Here is a 24,766-nt window from a genome sequence, read left to right on the forward strand (position 1 = left end):
AGCGTTTTTGACCCAACTGTATATTTTATTAAATTGTAATCGATATTCAATAGTCAAAACTTTGACATACAGCGCCAGTGAGAATACACAGTAAAGGTCCTCACTTCCGGGACATTCCGCTGTTCCCCGGAAACAGAATAGCGTGAGAATAGAGTGTCAGCTGACGAAGATGCAGCGCAAATGTGGAAGATGGTTTGAGACCCGCTGAACTCCTCTATATTAGTTCATATTTATGGACATTCAGTATTTATCGGGATCATATCCCATCAGTATCATTTTTGTCAGCATCTGTCATAGGCGTGGTTAATGAACGGAATAGAAGCTGGACGCGTATATTTGTAAATAAGAGACTGTGGATGTTGACAGCTGTAACGTGGGCTTTAAATTGAAACATGCTGCTTTGACACAAGTGATGTTACATCGCCAAATATGGGGTCTGTTATATTTTACTTGCTTTATATTCTGTTGGCTTTATTTTCTGTCCATTGTGCGGTGAAACCAGGATCTACAGATGAAGACTTGAGAAATCAGGAAGAGGAGCGAGAGTTTAGTAAGTTAGTTTGGAGTTGATTTGTTTATTAAATGGGTCCCACGAGTGAATTCGGAGTCAAATCAAATATCCCAGCAAACGTTCCCTTAACGTTAGTGGATTTGTTTTGGGAACCAACTCACGTTCAAGAAATGTCCTTTTTAGATTTTATTGTTTATAACCGAAAACGAATGTTCCCAGAACTTTCTTGTAACCAAAAATGTTTTATTTGGGATTTTGTCTTCTCAAGTTGAGATTGTGGGTTGGTTTTCCCTTTCCTGTTTTGACTTGTTTTCACGACAATGCGGAGTACATTTCCTGCTAAATGGAAGTTGCTGTATTTGCAGATCTCAGGAATGTGAAAATAATCATAATATTTGTTAGAATGAGTCTTGGCAGGCTTCAAACCCAAATGCAGAAGCTAATAGATTGGAAATAGTTTATGGCTGTTTTCAAAGGTGTGTATGTGGATGAATGATATATTATTCTTTGTCACCCAGATACCCTTGACTCCTTACTTTCGGACTTTGATATTCTACCTGCATCAGGGCTCCAGCTTCACTCGGTCAGAAAGAGGGACGTTGGCACTGGGTCACATGTGGAGCGGCTAGTCAGCTTCACAGCACTCCAGAGGTAATGCAGTCAAATCAGCATACACTGTCTTGCTATTGCACAGTGAAATGTACTAAATGGCATTGAAATTGGCTCTGAATATCATGAATAGTTCAACTCCTAATGCTCAACCAGACATAATTGACCTTTTATGACCACTATTTTTCAGACTCTTAGAATTATCAGGCTGTTTTTTAATCATCATATTCATAAAAAGATTGTGCGGTTTTATTTTTTTGTGAGTGATGGGAGATCAGATATATTTTTTGCTGCTGTGTCTTTAAAACTTAAATGTAAACACCCTCTTTGCATGTGAAATGAGCAATAGTGCAAAAAATACTTGTTTTAACTGCCCATCCCTTAATAACAGGTTCTTTGCATTACACTGTGACAGTTTCATTAAACAACCCTCACTGAAATAAGGTACACAAGACTGAATGATCAGATACCTTGTTCAAAATAAACATCAGTCTTAATATTTGGATCTAACTTTGCATCACCAAGCTGCTACCCAAGGCAGATCACATGAGATTCAAATAGTAATGGCACTTTAGGGAGGGGTTCCCTTTTCTCCACAATTTGGAATTCCCAATGCGCTCTTAAGTCCTTATGGTGGCGTAGTGACTCGCCTCAATCCGGGTGGCAGAGGAAGAATCTCTGTTCGCTCCGCATCTGAAACCGTCAATCTGCACATTTTATTACATGACATGTTAAGCGCGTTACCGAGGAGACATAGCGTGTGTGGAGACTTCGCGCTATTCTCTGCGGCAACCACACACAACTCACTACGCGCCCCACCGCCATCACATGGGTTACCCCATGTGACTCTACCCTCCCTAGCAACCGGGCCAATTTGGTTACTTGGGAGACCTGGCTGGAGTCACTTAGCATGCCATGGATTCAAACTGGTAACTCCGAGGGTGGTAATCAGTGACTTTACTCACTGAGCTACCCAGGTCCCCTCTAGAAACCATGATTAAAGACCATTACATCTTCTAAAGCTGTATCTATTTTTTCCCCAAAGGCACTTCAAGTTGTACTTGATGACGAACACTGAGCTTTTCACAGATGACTTCAAAGCTGTGTTTGTAGACAAGTATGGAAATGAGGACCAATATGACGTTCAGTTGCAAAATTACTTTAAAGGACATGTAGTTGGTAAGAAATAGAATTGGGACTACTGCAGATATACAGTATCTTTTTCATTGTGCTTTGTAACTAATCTTGATAATGTGTTGCTTTATCATCATTTAAAAATGCTTTCAGGAGAGGAACACTCCCGTGTGCAGGCACACATCGATGGGGAAGAGTTTTCAGCCCACATTCTCACTGATGAAGCTGAATACAATATAGAGGTGAATAGCAAACATATGCTATATATATATATATATATATATATATGTATGATCCTCCACTTAAAGAACCCATCAAATCAAAGTTGATCTTTTGTGGCTTTTAGACTCTTAAAGGAATAGTTCACCCAAAAATGATCTAATTTGCCATTCCAGATGTGTAAGACTTACTATATTCTGCCAAGCACAAACAAAGAGTTTTAGAAGAATATCTCATCTCTGTAGGTTCATACAATGCAAGAGAATAGTGACTAGAAATTTTGAAGCTCCAAAAATTACATAAAGGCAGCATAAAATTAATCCATATGACTCAAGTGATTCAATTAATATCTTCAGCAGCGTTATGATGGGTGTGAGTGAGAAACAGACCAATATTTCAGTTCTTTTTAAGTGGAGATTTAAAGTAAAAAAGGACTGAAATATTGATATGTTTCTTACCCAAAGTAATTGCATCACTTCAGAAGACATATATTAAACATCTGGAGTCGTGTGGATTACTTTTATTATGCTTTTATGTGATTTTTGGAGCTTGATGGGTCTGGTCACCTTTCACTTGCATTGTATGGATCTACAGAGATGAGATATTCTTCTAAAAATCTTCATTAGTGATATGCAGAAGCAAGTTAGTCATACACATCTGGGATGGCATGAGGGTGAGTAAATGAACTTTCCCTTCAACTTTGAGGCCATCTAAATGTTAGTGAACTCTTAAGCAAACATGCATTTCAAATATACAGTCTTTTTCTTTTTGGAGAAGAGAAATTTCTTTTGCCATGGTAGAAGCTGCTAAATATGGTTTTGTGGTATAAACTAAAGGCTAACAATGTGCCACTGTAAAACAGCAACAACATCTTTTTCGACCACCCCGGATTCTAAAGGAAATTTGTCAACACAGGAAAGAAAATTGTGTTCATCAAACTATTTCATGGGGTCTTTATTAGCAGTCCTGTCATTGGATCTGTTATTCTACTTGCTATTTTCTCGCACTATTTTACTGTCAGTACCTCTTTCAGAAGTGCATCTTACAACTCATCTCTGTCTTATTTCTATTAGCCTTTGTGGCGGTTTGCAGAAACGCCACCTGATGGCCGTTTGCTGGTGTACCGTTCAGAGGACATAAAGAACATCAGTCGACTATCCTCTCCCAAAGTGTGCGGATATTTGAATGCTGATACCCAGGAGCTGCTGCCTGCACAGGCGAGAGCAGTGAAAGAATCTGAACAGGTGGAAGGTGTGTATCTGTAAAGCTGCGTTCACACTGACAACTACTTTGTCGCTGCAGGTCGCTGGTGGTTAGGTCGCTAGTGGTGTGTACAAAGAGTCTAAACAGCACTGTTTCTTTACAATTCATATTTAATAATATTTATTATTAAAATATTAGGATCACGTGAGCTCTACCATCTTCTCTCGTATTGTCTGTCGCTCCCGAAAGTCTCTCCTATATTTGCATAAAGTGAAACATTTCTCAACTTTGTCGCGTTGCTGGACACGCCCACATCCGGTCGCCATCGCTCGTGTTGCCGGAAGTCACCAGCTCTCATTGAAATGAATGAGATGAGGTCGTTTTGTCGCTGCATGTCACTGGCAGTGTAAACGCAGCATAAAGGTTTGACCAGACACCACCAAGGGCTTAAGGCCATTTTGCTTGGTACTGCAGATTGGCCTTTTAAAGACAACTTGAAATTTACAGTTGAAGTCAGAAGTTTACATACACCTCAGCCAAATACATTTAAACTCAGTTTTCCACATTACCTGATATTTAATCGTAGAAAACTTCCCCTGTCTTATGTCAGTTAGGATCACTACTTTATTTTAAGAATGTGAAATGTCAGAATAATAGTTGAGAGAATTGTGTATTTCTGCTTTTATTCCTTTCATCACATTCCCAGTTGGTCAGAAGTTTGAATACACTTTGTTAGTATTTGGTAGCATTGCCTTTAAATTGTTTAACTTGGGTCAAATGGTTTTGGTATCCTTCCACGATCTTCTTACAATAAGTTGCTGGATTTTGGCCCATTCCTCCAGACAGAACTGGTGTAACTGAGTCAGGTTTGTAGGCCTCCTTGCTCACACACGCTTTTTCAGTTCTACCCACAACTTTTCTATCAGATTGAGGTCAGGGCTTTGTTATGGCCACTCCAATTCCTTGACTTTGTTGTCCTTAAGCAATTTTGCCACAACTTTAGCGTTATACCTAGGGTCATTGTCCTTTTGGAAGACCCATTTGCGACCGAGCTTTTATTTCATGACTGATGTCTTGAGATGTTGCTTCAATATGTCCACATCATTTTCCTTCCTCATGATGCCATTTATTTTGTGAAATGCCCCAGTCCCTCCTGCGGCAAAGCACCTCCAAAACATGATGCTGACACCCCGATGCTTCACGGATGGGATGGTTTTCTTTGGCTTACAAGCCTCACCCTATTTCCTCCAAACATAACGATGGTCATTATGGCCAAAAACTTCAATTTTTGATTCATCAGACCAGACAAAATTTCTCAGACAAGTAAGATCTTTGTCCTAATGTGCACTTACAAATACACTTGTCCTAATGTGCACTTACAAATGTGCACTTATGGCAGTTTTGGAGCAGTGGCTTCTTCCTTGCTGAGCAGCCTTTCAGGTCGATATAGGACTTGTTTTACTGTGGATGTAGATACTTTTCTACCTGTTTCTCCAGCATCTTAACATGGTCCTTTTCTGTTGTTCTGGGATTGATTTGCACTTTTTGCACCAAACTACTTTCCTCTCTTGGAGACAGAATGCGTCTCCTTCCTGAGCGGTATGATGGCTGTGTGGTCCCATGGTGTTTATACTTGAGGATTGTTGTATGTAAAGATGAATGTGGTACCTTCAGGCATTTGAAAATTGCTCCAAGGATGAACCAGACTTGTGGAGGTCCACAAAAGTCTTTGCTGATTTCTTTTGATTTTCCCATGATGTAAAGCAAAGAGGCACCATGTTTGACGATAGCCCTTAAAATACATCCACAGTTACACCTTTAATTCAGTACAACTCCTATCAGAAGCTAATTGTCTGAAGGCTTGACATCATTTTCTGGAATTTCCAAGCTGCTTAAAGGCACAAATAACTTGGTGTATGTAAACTGCTGACCCACTGGAATTGTGATATAGTCAATTAAAAGTGAAACAATCTGTCAAACAATCAAATTATTGGGAAATGTTCTTGTGTCATGCATGTCCTAAATTACTTGCTAAAACTATAGTGTGCTAATATTAAATCTGTGGAGTGGTTAAAAAAATTTTTTAATGACTTCTACCTAAGTGTATGTAAACTTCTGACTTCAACTGTAAATTGACCCCATTTACATTCTTAATGAATCTCCCTTGTCTTATTGTGCACATTTAGTCAGTGCTCAATCAGTTTGTTATTCTAAAGAATGTTAAGGATGTTAATGAGAATTATTTTTTATCGATGCAGTAACTTCTTTCACCTCTGAAATGACTTTTGTTTTATGCTGATGGAAATAAGGCCATGTGGGTGAGGGAAAAAATTATATTAACCAATAAAATCATAGTCTACTTCAGCCCTTATAATCCATTCAAACACTGATGGAAGCCTCTTCCTACACTATTTCCTGCTTCTTATTCTGTTTCATTCTGAAATATGTAATTTTGCAGAAGGTAAATGCATTCCAATTGCTGTTTATTGCCATTTGAGCCATGCTGAGACAGAAACATTAATTTTGTGACGGCATGCTTTTATCAGAAAATGATATTTTGCAGTCATCACATGCTCTTGATGATTGAAACGATAACTGCATGAGTAGGGCTGTCACGAATATGTAATTTGGCTGGCGATTAATTGTCAAACAACTAATTGCGATTATGATGATTAATTGTCTGTTTGAGAGCTATTATGATTATTTGTCTCTTTTAGGTCTTTCAATTGTCATATAAATTGTTATATTTTTTAAGGTGTGCTTTTTTCTGCATGTGTGCTTGATACACTTTAAGAAGTTATTTTTGCATATTTAACTTCAAATTCATAAATCAGATAATAAAATAGGGAAATATGATTTCCATTTAAGGCTTTAAAACTATAAGAATGACATAAAATATTTTTTAATATCAAAAGATTTCTAAATGCATACAATATGTCTCTTCTTGGTCAACTTTTTAGTTTTGGTCCATGTAAGGGGATTCAGATGGGCAAGGAGGTGGCGAGAACCGGCTTGTCAATATAAATAATGTTTAATTAAACTCAATACAAAAAGCACAAACATAAACGCACACATGACGGACATGCCCGTAATTCTCTCTCTCTCGAACCGTCGTCACCGGCCGCCTTTATCCCTCGCGTGCCCATCAGGCTGATTGGGGACCGGGCGTGCGACATTCCAGCCCGGCCCCGCCCCCGTCCGCTCCACAGTCCGTTTTACATTTACACTGTTTTTATGAAGAAGAAAAAATATTCCCTTATTTGGGCATTTAAATGTGATTGGAAGTGCACAATAATCGCGGTTTTCTCAAATAACCACGACTAATTTAATTATCGCCACAGGCCTGTGCGTGAGTGTGTAGGACAGGGGTGCCCACACTTTTTTTGTGTGATGATCTACTTTTAAATGACCAACTCAATAAGATCTACAACTAAAAAAAACACAGTTTCATTTAAAATAAGAAAATGCTTGTTAGGACTACTGCATGTATCCCTACAGGGAATTCATCTTCTAATTAATAAAACAATATATAATAATGTTCAATGTTCATATCATTCAGTTTTAAAACTAAACCCAAAACACCTACAGCACAATAGATTACAATAGCCAGGGCATTTACCTTATTCTGATGACGAGTAAATATTGACCAGGCAAGGTTTTGTTTATTCAGTTGCCATGACAACTAGGTTTGCACATACGTGCCTTCCAAGGACTTCTGAGAACAGAGCGCGAAATTGCGATGCTACTGCCTGGATTAGGCCAAACTGAATGGAATCAATTCCGCTCAACAGAGCGCAATTTTCGCTTCGATTATTTGTCTCCTAATGTTATGGTCATGGAATTCACTGCTTTTAATTTATGGAAGTAGACACTGTGGAATTTACTTGACAAAATAGATGGATCAGAGACTGGGAAATAATTCTTTGTTAGGTCAATTTTGTTTAATAGTAAGTGGGTTCTGTGGCTTTATTTCCTTAACTTGAAAATAGAACCTCACCATATAGAGAGGAGGGCTGCACATGACCACAAGAAAAACACCTGCCCTCTGCTGTTAGTGGCAGACCATCGCTTTTACAAGAATATGGGCCGTGGAGAGGAGAGCACCACACTCAACTACTTGGTGAGCATAGCAGCAGCCTGGAACACACCTAATGTGAATTTAAATGTGAAATTATGGTACACATCAGATTAAAGGGGGGTATTTACACTGTCACTTCATGCTTTTTTACTGATCGTATTCATATCCGATCATAAAATTTACAGTGTAAATGCCCTCCTGGAAGCATTTGAGGTGGCAATCCAATCAATCAAACTACCTCATGAGGTGCAGTAATAATAGATCAACATTTGTTATTCATATTTATTATATGTATACAGTGGTATGAAAAAGTTTGTGAAACCTTTGGAATTGCCAGTATTGATCTTCATTACAAGTTACCATAATGAACAAACTCAATCTATTTTAACTAATAACACACAATTTATTGTATTGTTCTTGTACATATTGAATACATCATTCAAACATTCCGACCATTTAATGGGATGTGTTCAATAAAGACATGAAAGTTTATAATTGTTTGTGTGTTGTTAGTTTAAGCGTATTGTGTGTCTATACTTGTGACTTTCCTGAAGATGAGATCACATTGTATGAACAATTAATGCAGAAAACCAGTTAATTCCAAAGGGTTCACATACTTTCCCTTGCCACTGTATACAGTATTTGTATTTACAAAGACACATTTATGTGGCCAAGTGTAAATGGAATTAGATTATGCATATTGATCAATAAGACTAACAAATTTACTAGGCCCAAATAGTAGATAGGCCCTAAGAAACTGAAGTTCTATGGACGGCATCTATGGCATACCGTTGATAACCACAGAGAATCATTTCAACAATTTTGCTCCATAGAAATCCATTGTAAGTGCATTTTTGTCATGCATCATTTTAACATTCTGTAAAACTAGTTGAAAAAGATTATTTTTGTCCTGTGGTAATTAATGGAATGCCATAGATGCTGTCCTTAGAGCTTAACTTGTTTTGAAACCAGAGCATTCCTTTAAAAAGGTTCAAAACAAGTGACATTTCTTTTATTAAAGGAATATTCTGGGTTCGTGCAATTTAAGCTCAATTGACAGAATTGGTGGCATAATGTCGATCACCACAAAAAATCGTTTTGACTCGTCCTTTCTTTTCTTTGAAAATTAAAGCAAAAATCGAGGGCCTGGGTAGCTCAGTAAGTAAACCACACCTGGAGTCGCAAGTTCGAATCCAGGACATGCTGAGTGACTCCAGTCAGGCTTCCTAAGCAACCAATTGGCCCAGATGCTAGGGTGGGTAGAGTCATGTTGGGTTAACCACCTCGTGGTCACTAGAATACAGTTCTCACTCTCAGTGGGGCACGTTGTGTGCACGGAGAATAGCGTGAGCCTCCACATACGCTGTCTCCTCGGTAACGTGCTCAACAAGCCACGTGATAAGATGCGCGGATTGACTGTCTCAGATGCGGAGGCAACTGAAATTCGTCCTCCGCCACCCGGAATGAGGCGAGTCACTACGCCACCACGAGGACTTGGAGCGCATTGGGATTGGGCATTCCAAATTGGGGTTCCAGTGAGGCACTTACAATGGAAGTGAATAGGGCCAATTTTTGGATTTATCTTTAGACAAAAAAGGTTAGTAAGCGATTTTATAAAACTGAAATCATGTTAGCACATATTGTTTATGTCTTGCGGTTATACTTTTAAAACAGTGAGTATTTTAACGTTTAAGATTTGGCCCCAATCACTTCCATTGTAGGTGCCTCAGTGGAACCCAGATTTTTTTAAAGAAAAGGAGGGACGAGTCGAAATAAATGTTTGTGTTTGTCAACATTATGCCACAAATGCTGTCAATTGAGCTGAACTTGTATTGAACACAGAACATTATTTTAAAGGATACTTAATTCATTTAGAATCTCAGTTAGTTTGTAATTACCAAGAGGCAAATTCTTCATCTTAGTCACACTTGGTTGATCACCTTCCCTGGTAAGTGTATTGCATTTTGTGTCTTTCAGATTGAGCTGATAGACAGAGTGGATGATATCTACAGGAACACATCCTGGGATGATGAGTATAAAGGATATGGTGTGCAGATTCAGCAGGTGACCTAAAAGATACAGCAATATTTGGGTATAATAGGGCATTTTACAGTTTTGTAGTGTCAAGGCACTACTTGGCTTTAGAAAATAGGTGGAATCAGTAATCAAAAAATAATGAGTATGACAACATTAATACCATAAACTGAGATCATCTTATTAAATGATCAAAATTTTAGACACTCACTGCAATGTTCTTCTGGTTTATTTCCCTTCTAACCACTTACATCTCTTTGGTCTTGTTGAGAACAGGGTCTGAAGAGATCTTTTTTATTTTAGTTGTGTGTGAAAGAGACAGAATTGCTTAAAGGGTTGTTTACTCCCCCTTGTGTTGTTCCAAACACTTGTGACTTCTGTGGCACCATTCACTTTGGAAAAAGTATAGTTGTTCCACAGAAGAATGAAAGTCACAGTCTTAAGAGTTGATTCTTGTGTAAATATTATCTTGTCATCCAAGATGTTTATACTCCAATTAATGCCCACAGATAATCATAAACAAGGAGCCCACAAAAGTTGGTCCAGGGGAGGTTCACTACAACATGAATGGCAGTTCATTAAAAAGAAAAGATGGTGTGTGGGAAGTGAAGAAGCTTCTAGAAGTAAGTGCTGGAATCGTGAGTTTGATTTGTCTGTCTCTGTGTGCAAACAAACAAATTTGGGGATACTGTGCAATTATGGTGTTTTCACTTAAATAAAGTTATTGGGTGCGTGGTTTTTCTTTTGATGACCAAGCTTTCAGTCATGTCTGACTCTAAATGATGCAAGAACTGGTTTCCTTACGGTTCTTGAAACGTAAATCACTGTTATTACTAACATGTTATTTATATGACAATCAGTAGCTAAAGGAATAGTTCACCTGTCAAATAAGAATTGTCATCGTTTTCTAACCCTCATGTTGTTCCATACCCATATGACTTTCTTTTGAGATTAGTTGACACTGAAATTTTCATTTTCTGATCTCTGTCCTCTTGGTTCTTTTCAGCAATTCAGTTATGACATCGCAGAAAATGCCTCTCTAGTTTGCCTTGCCCATCTCTTCACCTATCAGGACTTTGATGATGGGACTCTTGGTCTTGCATATGTGGCCCCTTCCAAACCGCAGGGTTTAGGAGGACTCTGCCCTAAACGTTTGTCTATTAAACTTTGATTAACAGAATAACACTGTTCAAAGACAGGGCTTGACTTTGCACATTCATTTTTTTGTCTTGCAGCCTATTTCCCATCACAAACCGTCAGTAAACCCAGTTACCTGAACACTGGCTTAACTAGCACCATGAATTATGGGAAGACTATTCTGACTAAGGTTTGCATGCAATGCTTTGAGTAGCACTTAGTGTAATAGATGTTTATATAATAGATGCACAGTGAGTTATTGTCTCTGATCTCCAGGAAGCAGATCTTGTAACCACTCATGAGCTTGGCCACAACTTCGGAGCAGAACATGATCCAGACAACATTGCCCTCTGTGCGCCTAGTGATGACCAAGGTGGCAAATTTATCATGTACCCTATTGCAGTAAGCGGAGATCATTTCAACAATAAGGTATTGTTCACCTTGTGCTTTATTTCCTTTAACATGTAGTTCCTTTTGGCCTTAATCTTAAACTATTCTGTGGGAATGGTGAACATCAAACATACTTTCATACTTCACATGTTGTTGTTTTCCAAAACGTGTCAGGATGCAATTCAAACCGCAATGCGAGTGCCCTGTAATTGTTGCATGTAGCATGTTCTGTAAGGATTATTATGCCTCTGCTGTTTACTTTGCCTAATTGTTTGCCCAGCGCTTCTCCAGCTGCAGCAAATCCTCTGTCAGTAAGACTTTGAAGGTTAAGGCCCGTCAGTGCTTCAAAGAGAGGAGCAGTAAGCTGTGCGGGAACTCTCGTGTGGAAGAGGATGAAGACTGTGACCCTGGACTCCTTCATCTCAATGACGACCCTTGTTGCACTGCCAAGTGCAAATTCAGGAAGAAGGCACAATGCAGGTAAACAAACACTAAAGCAGTAATAATCATATATGTTTTATACATTCCAAGGAAAGTGTGAAATGTGTGGTTTCTTTAATTATATAAACTCTATTCTTCTATTCATCACATTCAGAGCATAGTACTTGAGGGTTGTTCATTGGCCAATACTGATAGTGATATCTAAATTAGAGAGAGACCAGGCTGATTAATCAGCATATATTTAATGATTTTTAGATTATTGCCATCGGCTGATAAAAGTGCCTGACAGGCCTACCAAAGTAGTCATTCCACCTAGTGTCAGTTTTAAAATATACCACAGCCTTGTTAATGGATGATGAACATTTTCTGTTTTCAATGTTTGTTTGTTTTTTTTGTGAATTTTGAGTAAATAATGTGTAAAATAAGTGGTAATTTCACTTTTTTTGGAATAACATGCTTAGAATGTTCCTACTACCTGACAGACATCCCAGAAATGGATGTCTTGAGAGATCACACTTTTATATTTATCTTTTAAATATTCACATTTCTTATTTACTATCAGCTAATTGTATTACTGTGGATATGTTGGCCACCCTGCTCTCTAGATATCATCATCAACTATTAAAAAACATAATATCACCACTAATAGAGATTATGTGTTTAATGTGTGTTTTTTTTTTTTTTAGATTGTTTGTGTCTATCAGTATGTTTATTTTGTACTGCTCTCTATAACCGTCAGTGACAGGAACAGCCCCTGCTGCAAGAACTGTAGGTTTGAAAGTGCAGAGAAGGTCTGTCAGGAGAACATCACAGCCACCTGCAAGGGCATGTCAAACTGTACAGGTGAGACTGTGTGCACTATATGGACAAGGATATACAGTGGCAAGAAAAAGTATATGAACCCTTTGGAATAACCTGCATTTATTTATAAATTTGTCTTAGATGAAGATCAAAATAGATTACAAGTTACAATAACGAACTAACACAATCTGTTTTAATTAATGACACAAATTATTATATTGTTCTTGTACATATTGAATACATCATTCAGACATTCGCACTGCAGGTTTGAAAAAGTATGTGAACCCCTAGCCTAATGATGTCAAGAAAAGCTAATTAAAGTCAGGAGTTGGCAAACCTTGCATCCAGTTAATAAAATGAGATTGGATGTGTGGGTTAGAGCTACTTTGACTATATATGTTTGAAAAAAAAAAACACTCAAATATTTTGAGTTTGCTATTAACAAAAAGTACCCTTTGTAATATACCTTTGTCCACAGTTATGTAAGTTGTCTATAAATGAAGATGAATTAGTACTGTGGCTACTCTCCCTAGAAGTGGCCATCCAGCCAAAATACTCAAAAGGCACACTGCAGAGAGTTTGGTAAGGTAAAAAAAAAATAACCCTAGAGTGACAGATAAAGACTTGAAAAAATATTTCCCAAATTTATCAAGATATCCAACAGGATAATGTCAGGGTGGCTGTGCCCCAGCTGAAGTGCTGTAGAAGTTGGGTGATGTAGCAGCACAGTGACCCTAAACATCTATGTAAATCCATTATTCACCTTATGCGCCAGAGAAACTAGCATGCAGCCACCTTGAAAATTGTGTTTTTGATCTTGCAGTCTAACGTATTCTATATAGATTTCTATGGTGTTGATATCAAAGTGTGATTAGCTAGCAAAGAAGATTTACATGTTATAGAGTGGCCAAAAGTTATCATGAGTATTTCAAGTATTAGGGGATGTCATAGCAATGGAAAGCAGAGCGGGGTGAAATTAAACAAGAGTATTTCATTCATAAATTCACAAGATTCTACCTTCACACTGTGGATGTACTGATATGCTTTTGTGCTCATGAAACTTGACACAAAGTCATTAAAACTATCTCTGTATGACACATATGTGGTCATACAGAGTATACATGTCATTCACCCATCACTTTATAAGTGAGATTTTTGAGCTTGCATGTGTAATAATACGAGCTGTCCTGTTTGAAATTTCATGTCAACTACACATTTTAACACAAATTATTAAATGGTTGAAACCTAAAAATTAAGCAGAATTACACATATAACAATTAAACACTTGTATCATGGAATAATTGTAGTGTGTCAAATATGTCAGAATGTACTCTGCCATGTCCAATTTACCTCAGTGGGAGTCACAAATCTAACATTTACAGTGACAAAAAACCCCTCACAAGCATTTTCATGTAATAAAGGGGTTGTGTAGACTCCCTATCAACTCTTGGGGAAAAATATTTTCTGTGCTCCCACACGTAATCCATTTTGATGGACTCTTCTCAGTACAGTCTAATACAAACAGGTTAGATGACAAATTTCGAAAGAGCGGAGCGCACAAAAGGGGTGGGGCTGAACAAGGTGGCTAGAATGGCTTCAAAAAAAGAAAATCCAACTTTTGGACTGGCCCAGTTAGAGCCCAGACCTTAACCCAAAAGAGATGCTGTGGAATTACCCCAAGAGAGCCATTCACACCAGACATCCCAAGTATATGTCTGAGCTGAAGCAGTTCTTTAAGGAAGAATGGTCCAAAATTCTTTCTAAACATTTTGCAGGTCTAATCCGCAGCTACCAGAAACACTTAGTTGATGTTATTGCTGCCAAAATGGGATCGACCAGTTATAAAATCCAATCATTTACTTTTTCCGCAGCACTGTGACTGTTTAATGGGATGTGTTCAATAAAGAGATGAAAGATTATAATTGTTTGTGTGTTGTTAGCTTAAGCATATTGTGTTTGTCTATACATGTGACTTTCCTGAAGATGAGATCACATTTTATGACCATTTGATGCAGAAAACCAGCTCATTTCAAAGGGTTCACATACTTTTTCTTGTCACTGTATGCCTATCCAATTGAAGCACATACTGTAATAATAATCTGACACGGCATGTTTTTGAGGGGATTTTTCCAAAGCATTAATATGAGAACTCAGGCTTTCAGACAGACAGCAGATCTCCATTTAGTTGTTTTTTGAGTCATAACAGAACATTTTTACCAATATGAAATCATATCAAACCTGTTCTTTTTTTAAATGCATCTCATCTGAAGGATTGCCTTTTGGGACATATTAAGTCATACGAAGTGTTGTCTGGAACTGTCCCCTAATACACATATTCATTCACTCTTGACTCATATAAAGAGCTATAATATTTACTGGTTCAGACACAGCATATGCATATAAATATAGTAATGCCTTTTTCATGTATTGGGCAATGTCATGAAAAGCAAAATTTATTGTCCTCTGTCCACAATGACAGCTGCTCTCAGTTGTTTTCTGTATGATAACACTTACATTGTTATTAAAAACAACTGATGTAGATACAATGGATATTGACTTTTGTCTGAACAAATGGGTCAGATTTCATCTCTTACAAAATGATTAAAAATTGGATTTTAAAATGAATCAGATTTATGTGTTTTCATTGTGAACAAAGCCATAATTGCTTGCTTATCTTTGTTCCCCCATGTTTCCCCAGGCAACAGTAGCGATTGTCCGGCTCCTGGCAACCTGGCTGATGAGACAGTATGTGTGGATAAAGGCAGATGTCGCAATGGTGAATGTAAGCCTTTCTGTGAGGCTGTTCATAAACTCGAGTCCTGTGCCTGCAATGGTAAACTTCTCCACAAATCTTCCTGTTTGTACATTGTAGCGGTCTACTGTTATGGGTATGTTAATGGCTGGTGCCCATATCCAGAGAAGGATGCTTGACGACCAATATAATGCATAAATACATTACCAATCAAAAGTTTGCAAGCACCTACCTGTTCTTTATTATTACTATATTCCTCATTTTAGAAATAAAACTGAAACAACATTATAGGAAAAATTCACCCAAAAAAGAAAATTATCTCATCATTTAATCACCCTCATGCCATCCCCAAATTCATTCAATGCAAGTGAATGGTGGCCAGAACATTGAAGCTCAAATAAGCATATGAAGGCAGCATAAAAGTAATTCATTTGACTCCAGTGGTTAAATCTGTGTCTACAGAAGCAATATGATTATTGTGGTTGAGAAAGATACATATTTAAATCCTTTTATTGTTTTTTACCATCAGTCTCCACTTTCACATCCATATTCTTCTTTTTTCTGTTGTCTTGGTATGCATATATTTGTACATATCGCCACCTACTGGGCAGGGAGGAGAATTTAAAGTAAAAAAGGGTTTAAATACAGTTGAAGTCAGAAGATTACATACACTTAGGTTGAAGTCATTAAAGGTAATTTTTAACCACTCGACAGATTTAATATTAGCAAACTATAGTTTTGGCAAGTCATTTAGGACATCTACTTTGTGCATGACAGGAGTACATTTTCCAACAATTGTTTACATACAGATTGTTTCACTTTTAATTGACTATGACAGTTCCTGTGGGTCAGAAGTTTACTTACACAGTTTTTCACAATTCCAGACATTTAATCATAGAAAACATTCCCTGTCTTATGTCAGTTAGGATCACTACTTTATTTTAAGTATGTGAAATTTCAGAACAATAGAGACAATTATTTATTTCAGCTTTTATTTCTTTCATCACACACGATCATATTTTTTTTATCAAGAAAGTTCACATTGGATCATAATTTCTTTTTTTCTAGAAAGATGTTTGATATTAGGTCAAAAATCATATTCTTGAAAATATATATATTTTTTGTTTTCCTGTAAAAATATCTAAAAATCCTTAAAACAAGATCAATTAGATTCATCTTGTTATAGAAACAACACTGTATAAGATATTTAGGTTTTTCAGAGAATGTATTTTAATGTGTATTTTGTCTTACTGTACTGGCGAGTTTTTATAGTCAAAACAAGTGAAAAAAATCTACCAGTGCTGAAGAAGTAATCCAAAGTATTTACAATATGTTACTGACCTTGAGTAATCTAACGGAATACGTTACAAATTACATTTTACAGCATGTAATCTCTATTCTGTAGTGGAATATATTTAAAAAGTAACATTCCCAACCGTGTGTGTGTGTGTGTGTGTATACAGTATCTCACAAAAGTGAGTACACCCCTCACATTTTTGTAAATATTTGATTAGATCTTTTCATGTGACAACACTGAAGAAATGACACTTTGCTACAATGTAAAGTAGTGAGTGTACAGCTTGTATAACAGTGTAAATTTGCTGTCCCCTCAAAATAACATAACACACAGCCATTAATGTCTAAACCACTGGCAACAAAAGTGAGTACACCCCTTGGTGAAAAAGTCCAATTGGGCCCAATTAGCCATTTTCCCTCCCCAGTGTCATGTGACTCATTAGTGTTACAAGGTCTCAGGTGTGAATGGGGTGCAGGTGTGTTAAATTTGGTGCCATCGCTCTCACACTCCCTCATACTGGTCACTGGAAGTTCAACATGGCACCTCATGGCAAAGAACTCTCTGAGGATCTGGAAAAAGAATTGTTGCTCTACATAAAGATGGCCTAGGCTATAAGAAGATTGCCCAGACCCTGACACTGAGCTGCAGCACGGTGGCCAAGACCATACAGCGGTTTAACAGGACAGGTTCCACTCAGAACAGGACTCGACATGGTCGACCAAAGAAGTTGAGTGCACATGCTCAGCGTCATCTCCAGAGGTTGTCTTTGGGAAATAGACGTATGAGGGCTGCTAGCATACAAAGACAAGTGTGTCTTATATATATGTATTATTAGTATGCAGTAAAATAGTATTAAGTGTTCATATTTAGTTATTTATTATTAATATAAAATAAAAATGTAAATAGATGTAGACAATTTTTTTTTTTGTCAATGAAACTACATTCAAGCATACAAGCGTAAGCCTGTCGATCAAAAGTGAGAAACATAAATACAGTCAGGCTATCCAAACTTTTGACTGGTAATGTTATATATATATATATATATATATATATATATGTAACTTGTATAAGTGTGGGCAGATAATGATAAAATCAAAATGGCTTAATAACAGACAGATATAGTAGCTGATATTAGTACATAATATGCATGCAAATAATTATCACATTCTCTGTTTTACCTGCCATGTTATGCTGTGTTATTTTTCAGAGACCGTGGAGTCGTGTAAAGTTTGTTGTAGATATGGAAATGGGCTGTGTACTCCCTTTGTTATTAGTGATGGAGTGTATCTTTATCTGCGCAAGGGCAAACCCTGTACCGTTGGTTTCTGTGATGGGGCAGTGAGTTCTTTGCTTGTTTAGCATTCATTATAACTATTAGCTGACAGAATTATATTTTCTGTCCACTGCTATGTAAATTATGCTGTTTTTTTTTTAAATTTTTATTTCAGGGTAAATGCATGAAGCAAGTACAAGATGTTATTGAACGCTTATGGGACTTCATAGACAAATTGGATATCAACACATTTGGTAAGGGATGATATCTGAGTGATTTAACCAGACAATCTAATGATCTCTTAATCGTATTTTCTGTACATGACAGTAGTCCTATCTATGTTCAGGAAAGTTCTTGGCTGACAACATAGTGGGGTCCGTGGTGGTCTTCTCTCTCCTTTTCTGGATTCCTCTAAGCATACTGGTTCATTTTGTTGTAAGACAACCAAAAGGAATTTATTTTACGATCAACATATTTTATTCACCCTCATGTTATTCTAAACCTGTATTTATTTATTAAACTTTTTTTTTTGGTTTTATTTAATTTTCATATTTTTTTAGTTTCATACAGCTAAAGTATATAGTAATAACAGGCTTATAAATTTACCCAAAAAACACCATAAAAATATATTTGATTATAAAAAGGGGTCCATGCAACTGATACGATGTATTCTGAAGCCATTTATCGATAATCTTCCCCTCTGCCATAGCTCCCAAATTTGATTTGCATTTTAATAATTAAACTTGGTGTCTTAATGTGGCATATTTAAATATATGTAAACAGAAATAAAATTTTCAGTGAATACCTACATTTTATGCCCCTGACAGTAGCTATTGCTTGATCTCGAAAGACATGAAATATAGCACACAAGTCATTTGGACTATGTTTATGGTGCTTTTAGTTATATTTGGAGCTTGACAGCCCCTGGTCAATTTGATTTCATTGTATGGAAAAAGAACACCATCGACATTCTGCTAAACTTCTCTAGTATTCCATGCTAGAAAGTCATATGGGTATGAAATGTAATGAGGGCGAGTCAACAATGACACTATTTTCATTTTTTATTTAACTATTCTTTTAAATACCAGACACTGCACTGATGGTCTTTCTTTGCTTGTTAACAGGACAAAAAAATGGATCGCCAATATGAGAACTCCAAATCCTTGATGTACCCTAGTGTAAGTACTCTTTACAAAGCTCCAACTCCAACGACGGACTCCCTACCCATACTGCAAGGATTACACTTAATCTAGCAGTGTTGGGGTTACACGATAATAGTAATGCATAATCAGATTACTTTTTCAGAGTAACAAGTAAAATAACGCAATATTTTTTTATTTTAGACCATAACATCGAGTTACTTTTTAAATAAAGTAACACGTTGCTTTTGTGCACCTCTGCTGACTCCGTATTGTGAAAAATCAGGAGTAAAAGTGTGCAAACTTAGGGAGGAGACATTGTATTGGTATTGTGTTTCTATAGAGTGTGAGGCCAGAGACTATTTAGCAGTGCGAGATGAGTCACTTATATTTAAATGAATGTGAGAAATTGGAATGCCCATCCGAGAAGCTCTAGTACCCAACAGTCAATGGATGTAGAAAGGAAGTCCCATCTTGCTGGTAAAAGAGCCAATCACCTTTTAGATGCAGACATCGACTGTCAATCAACTCGCTAACTTGCATGAGCATTTCGTGTGTTTAGCTTGATATGAGGTCAACAACATTCATTTAAGTGAAATGCGCTTGATTCATGTGTTAATATACACTGCATTATAAAAATCAGTAAACTTGTTTAGGCAGAGGGATTATAAGACTAGTCTTCCACTTGCCACGGCATGATATACAGGGTGAAATACTCACTCAATTCACTAACTTATGCAGCCGAACTGCTCTGTGTTAGAGCTCCCTGTAACTGGGAGAATGGGATGAGAAAAGATGACTCTGGATTAGTGACTCAAAGTAACGTTCTACATGGTTGGTGTACGCAGAGAAAATTTTCAAAATTTTTGTTTTATAATAAACAAGTAGTTTGATTCATGAAACAAATAGTTTAATTACATTTTGGTAGCATTAAAAACTATTCCATTCAAGTTGGATCAACATGCACGTTTGAAGTTGTGGCGTCTGTACGCACCGTGGATCAACTCAAAACAAGCCAGCGCTGAAATGACTTCAGAAAAAAATATTTATTTATTAATCAGACTTATTCTTTGAGCATGTAAGTTTGGCATTCCCCACTGAATTTTATCCTGACTTTTGAAAAACATAAGTTGACTCTGGTATTGTCGATGGCACCGCACATGATGACATCATGCAGGTTCAGATGTTGAACTTTGTTGCATTTGGTAATACAGGGGTTATTATTCATATTGGCTGCCATGCCGATGGAAAAACCAATCATGCATATTCCTATTATTAAGTCTTTATCATAAATATGACGTAAAGACCTACTGATTGTAGACTTTCTAAATATCTCTTTGTTTAGTATATTGTTTTGACAAGAGTGTTGTACAGTAGCTAGCATGACCTGTAATGTCTCTTGGATTCAATGCATGGCTTATTTGTATGGAATGCATAGCAGAAGAGATGCAAAAGTAACGTAATGCTTAACTTTCCATAAAGTTTTTTTTTAATAAATTAAGTTACTTTAAGGAATAAAGTAATATTCTAATGAGTTAACATTAAATTAACAGTACCCAACACTGTAATCCATAATAAAATTTTCCACAACCCATCAGTAACAATAATTTTATGCTGCTGTTGGTATGGCAACTTTTATCAGGGCTAGTACAGGAGGAGCTTGGCTGCACATGTATGACTTGTGGCTTGTTTGCTCTGACCCTGGAAATGCAGCAGATTGTTTTGGAGGTGTGTAGTAGAGCTCACAACTCAAGTGAGTTTGCATTGTATGGCTCCCACACACTGCTGTGCAAACCCTCGAGTGATGGAGCGCACTGGTTGTGACACATCAGAAGGGCCGATTGTGAAAGGCTGGAGCTTGGAGTCCGTTGAGCTGTTGTGAATGTCTCGTGCATTCAGTGTCAGTGAGGATGTTTTGCAGATTTTTGGGTCAATATTGGATGTTTTAAATGCATGGCTTTGAAATGCTCTAGATACTGCAAATGCAAAGAATGTTCATGAACTAATTTTCAAATATTTGATATTTGAGACATGAATAGACATAGTTTGGTAGGCACATAGACCTAATTCATTGTATTGCCATATTTGATTGTTGACGGGAATGAAAACGAGGCTTTGAGGAATAGACTTACAATCTCTTCAGTGGCATTCACTGTATACAGCCGTATAAAGGTCTTCGATCACATCTTATTTTCACAACTTTTCTAAAGAATTCTTTGGAAAGATGCTTTTTTCAATGCTTTGTATGCTTAACGATTAAAAACCATTTAAACATTAGTACAACCCATTAATAAGATGAAGTCTATCCCTCAAAGGCTTGTCAAAAATCAAATATGGCAAAAGGATGAATAAGGTCCGTTTTGCTGCATTTCACATAAATGTAGCATGCTATTCGTGCTATGCATAGGGATGAGCATTATTTTTGTCTATTTGAGTACTCGACAGATAAATAAACAAAGATTTTTAATTGCAGGTCTATGTGCATATTTATCAGATGAGCGTCTATTATGCTGTTATGCATCTCGCCGAATTATCTCATGCATTTTTAAATGAATAGTTCACCCCAAAAAATTGTATTCACTCATCATTTACTCATTTCACCATTTACTCACCCTAAGATGTGTATGACTTTTTCTTCTGCTGAACACAAATGAAGATTTTTAGAAGAATATCTCAGTTCTGTAGGTCTGATCTGTGTCTAATGGTGACCAGATCTTTGAAGTAAATGCACATAAATGCATCACAAAAGTAATCCACAAGACTCTAGTGGTTTAATCTATGTTTTCAGGAGCAATATGATAGATGTGGGTGAGAAACAGATCACATTTGAAAGGAATAGTTCACACAGAAATGAAAATGTGCTGATAATTTTCTCACACTCAAGCCATCCAAGATGAGAGAGAGTTTGTTTCTTCATCAAAACAGAATTTAAGATTTTTAGGATTTCATGTCAGGCTTCCTTCTTTAAACAATGCAAGTGAATGTACTCCATTTTTTGACGGTCCAAAATGCATATTTAGGGTGCATCAAAATAATCCACATGACTCCAGTCGACAAATAAAGTTCTTCTGAACCCAAACGATTTATTTATTTTTAGAAACAAAACAATACTTATATACTTTTTAACTACAAATGATCACTTCCTTACATCTCTGTGACGCTCACTCATGAGAGGTGCATTCAGGCTCAAATAGGTAGGGTTGTGTTATAAACTCCATCTTCTCTTCTAAAATCGAAATCCTCCGACATTTTGGTTTGTGAACGGAGCTTGGTCTGTGCAGGTTTCTCTTGTAAACAATGACACACTTCCTGCCGCCGCCTCCATGCGTGACCTTATCGACAAGCTTACATCACCCCTCTCAGGAGCGCGCATCACAGAGATGTACGGAAGATAACATTTGTAGTTAAAAAGTATATAAGAGTACATTCACTTGCATTGTTTAAAGGAGGAGGCCTGAAATGAAATCCTAAAAATCTTAAATTCTGTTTAAGATTTTCTGCATTTAAATTGCAAGTGTAAAACAAAGATTACATGTGGTAAGATTTGCAAAACTAAACCAATCTGTACATGTAAAAATGTCAGCTATTTTAAGATTTTTCAAAAAGTGTCATTTGTGTTGTCAATATGTAACACATTTTTTCACCCAAAAAATATATCTCTTCAAATTTAGTTGGCACATTTTTTGTGACTGACTAACCACGTCCAAAAAGATTAAAACATTTGCAAAGAATGTAATTGACTGCACAGAATCAATTTATATGTGTAAAAATAAACAATTGCAAAAGTTTAAATGACAGTTCATGTATGTGTCAGAAGTGTTTTTCAGTAATAACACTATGCAATATTCCGTTATTTGACATGTCCACTTTTGGCACAACAAAAAACATAAATTCACCCAATGATCTTGTTTTTATGATCAATCATTGCTGTCAATTCTGAGAACTCTAAAACTCTTGCCCATCAAGTTATACAAAATGTAATAAGTGACATGATAAGGTGTTTTGAAGTCCCCCTAACAGATTCAAATTTTTCTTCTACCTTCAGAGCGTGGAGATGTTGAACAGTCAGGAGACCGTTCCCTTCCGCATCATCAAGCCCCCACTTCCGGCTTTGTTTTTAGCAGGAGCACGACCTCAGCCCTTAATGGGCCCCGGTATCTCACCGCCACAGGAGACTGTCGTCGCCCAAGGCCACGCCAGCCTATCCACCTCACCCAGATTGGATCAGCCACGAATGGACACCATCGAGGAGGACCCCAGTGGCGACTCCTCTCACCTGGATGAGGGTATGCCGGAGGAAGGCTTTCATCCAAGTGCCACAGCTGCCAGGTCCTTCGAGGACCTCACCGGACAGGCAACACAAAACCAGGCAGACAAGAGACGGCTGATGAGACAGGCGCGCATTGATAGTAAGGAGACAGTGTGCTGACGACAGATGGTCACACTACTCATTAGTACTTTTATGCACCCTTATTAGTGTGTATGCCAATCTTGATCACTTGATTAGGGTGCAATCAGGTTTCATTTTTAGGTGCACTTTTGAATTTAAAAGTCTTTGTGGTGTGTACGTTTTGGTTCTAATACATTTTATAGCATTCCTTTATTATAGACTTGTACGTGGCAAAGATGGGGTCACAAATGCCAGAGACTGCCAATATTAATTACTAACATATTGTAAAGGTAAGAATTAAAAGGAATGTTTTGGGTTAAATACAACTCGCGCTCCAACAGTATCTGTACTATCGATTAATTTTAACTTGTCCCTCAGTTTGTAAAAAAACAAGTAAAAAACAGGAATACACATAATTAACATTAGATTTGATTGCCCCATATGCTTTAATTCTACATGCATAATTTTCAAGGCATTTTTTGTTTGTTTTTACAAATTGAGTTACGAGTAGAAATTATTTTATATGCTATAAAATCAACATGCAACAGATGCTGTCTGGAATATTTGTATAATGCCGTATGTGCCTTGTATCACTGTTTCAGTAGTGCATTGGTAGCTACAGTTGCTTGTGTCCTAATATTTTAATGCCATCATCTCATTAATTTATACCTCATTAAGAATATGAGCAGCACATTTCTGTACAAGTAACCACACTTTTAATGTTACACTGGTCTACTCTGAGAAATTTAAAGCTATGCATATCCTATGTCATATGCATATGAAGTACATTTCGTATGTATGTGAACTACTAGAGTAGATGCTATTTGTAACCAGTTTTCTTGGATAATTTCTTAAGGCTTTATGGTAGAAATTGCAAAGGTTGTTTTTGCATTTTAAGATTTGTTCTGCTCATGGCATGACAATTTGTTTGGTAATACAAAAGGTATAAATATATGAATCATTATAGAGCTGAGGGATGTGCATAATATTTCACAGAAGAAAAAACCCCATCATACTTTTCTTTCTTTCTCATATTGCCACCATTACGGTTGTCAACTAGATGAGACCAAAAGCAAATTATATTTCAGAAGGATTAGGGACTTGTATTCTTCCCACTGGGTGAAATGTCTGGCTATAACTATTGCAGTTAAACATTTTTGTGAAGGGGAGTTATATTTTTCATGTGCCATAATTCAATGAACTAAATATATATTTGTAATGTTTCTTAAATTCCTGTATATCAGATCAGAGGTATGATCTAATTTGATTGTTGATGTCATTCTGCCATCAGTCAATGTGTGTTTCAGATGCTTTGTAATATGTTACATTAAATTTTCACTTTATTCTTGGGGTTTGCC

At 37.0% G+C, this 24,766-nt stretch overlaps 1 protein-coding gene across 1 annotated transcript; it reads left to right on the forward strand.

Moving 5' to 3' along the window:
• Positions 1-133: 133 nt before the first annotated feature.
• LOC127657050 (disintegrin and metalloproteinase domain-containing protein 17-like) lies at positions 134-23,454 on the forward strand. The gene is made up of 19 exons (XM_052145688.1): positions 134-550; positions 1,030-1,162; positions 2,166-2,299; positions 2,408-2,496; positions 3,547-3,724; positions 7,666-7,796; positions 9,732-9,818; positions 10,298-10,411; positions 10,795-10,939; positions 11,024-11,115; positions 11,202-11,354; positions 11,596-11,795; positions 12,496-12,599; positions 15,256-15,390; positions 17,814-17,944; positions 18,055-18,133; positions 18,226-18,314; positions 19,004-19,057; positions 23,064-23,454. The coding sequence occupies exons 1-19, from the start codon at positions 430-432 to the stop codon at positions 23,445-23,447; spliced, it is 2,553 nt and encodes an 850-aa protein (XP_052001648.1). The 5' UTR covers positions 134-429; the 3' UTR covers positions 23,448-23,454.
• The last annotated feature ends 1,312 nt before the right edge of the window (positions 23,455-24,766 follow it).

This window comes from Xyrauchen texanus, chromosome 16, assembly GCF_025860055.1.
Source record: "Xyrauchen texanus isolate HMW12.3.18 chromosome 16, RBS_HiC_50CHRs, whole genome shotgun sequence".
NCBI lineage: Eukaryota > Metazoa > Chordata > Actinopteri > Cypriniformes > Catostomidae > Xyrauchen > Xyrauchen texanus.

Bases quoted from the DNA above. Each gene is read 5' to 3' on its own strand.
- LOC127657050 (XM_052145688.1), top strand. From the start codon at position 430: ATGGGGTCTGTTATATTTTACTTGCTTTATATTCTGTTGGCTTTATTT. The intron at 7,797-9,731 runs GTGAGCATAGCA...TGTGTCTTTCAG, and splicing joins GCACCACACTCAACTACTTG to ATTGAGCTGATAGACAGAGT. The intron at 11,116-11,201 runs GTTTGCATGCAA...TCTGATCTCCAG, and splicing joins GGAAGACTATTCTGACTAAG to GAAGCAGATCTTGTAACCAC.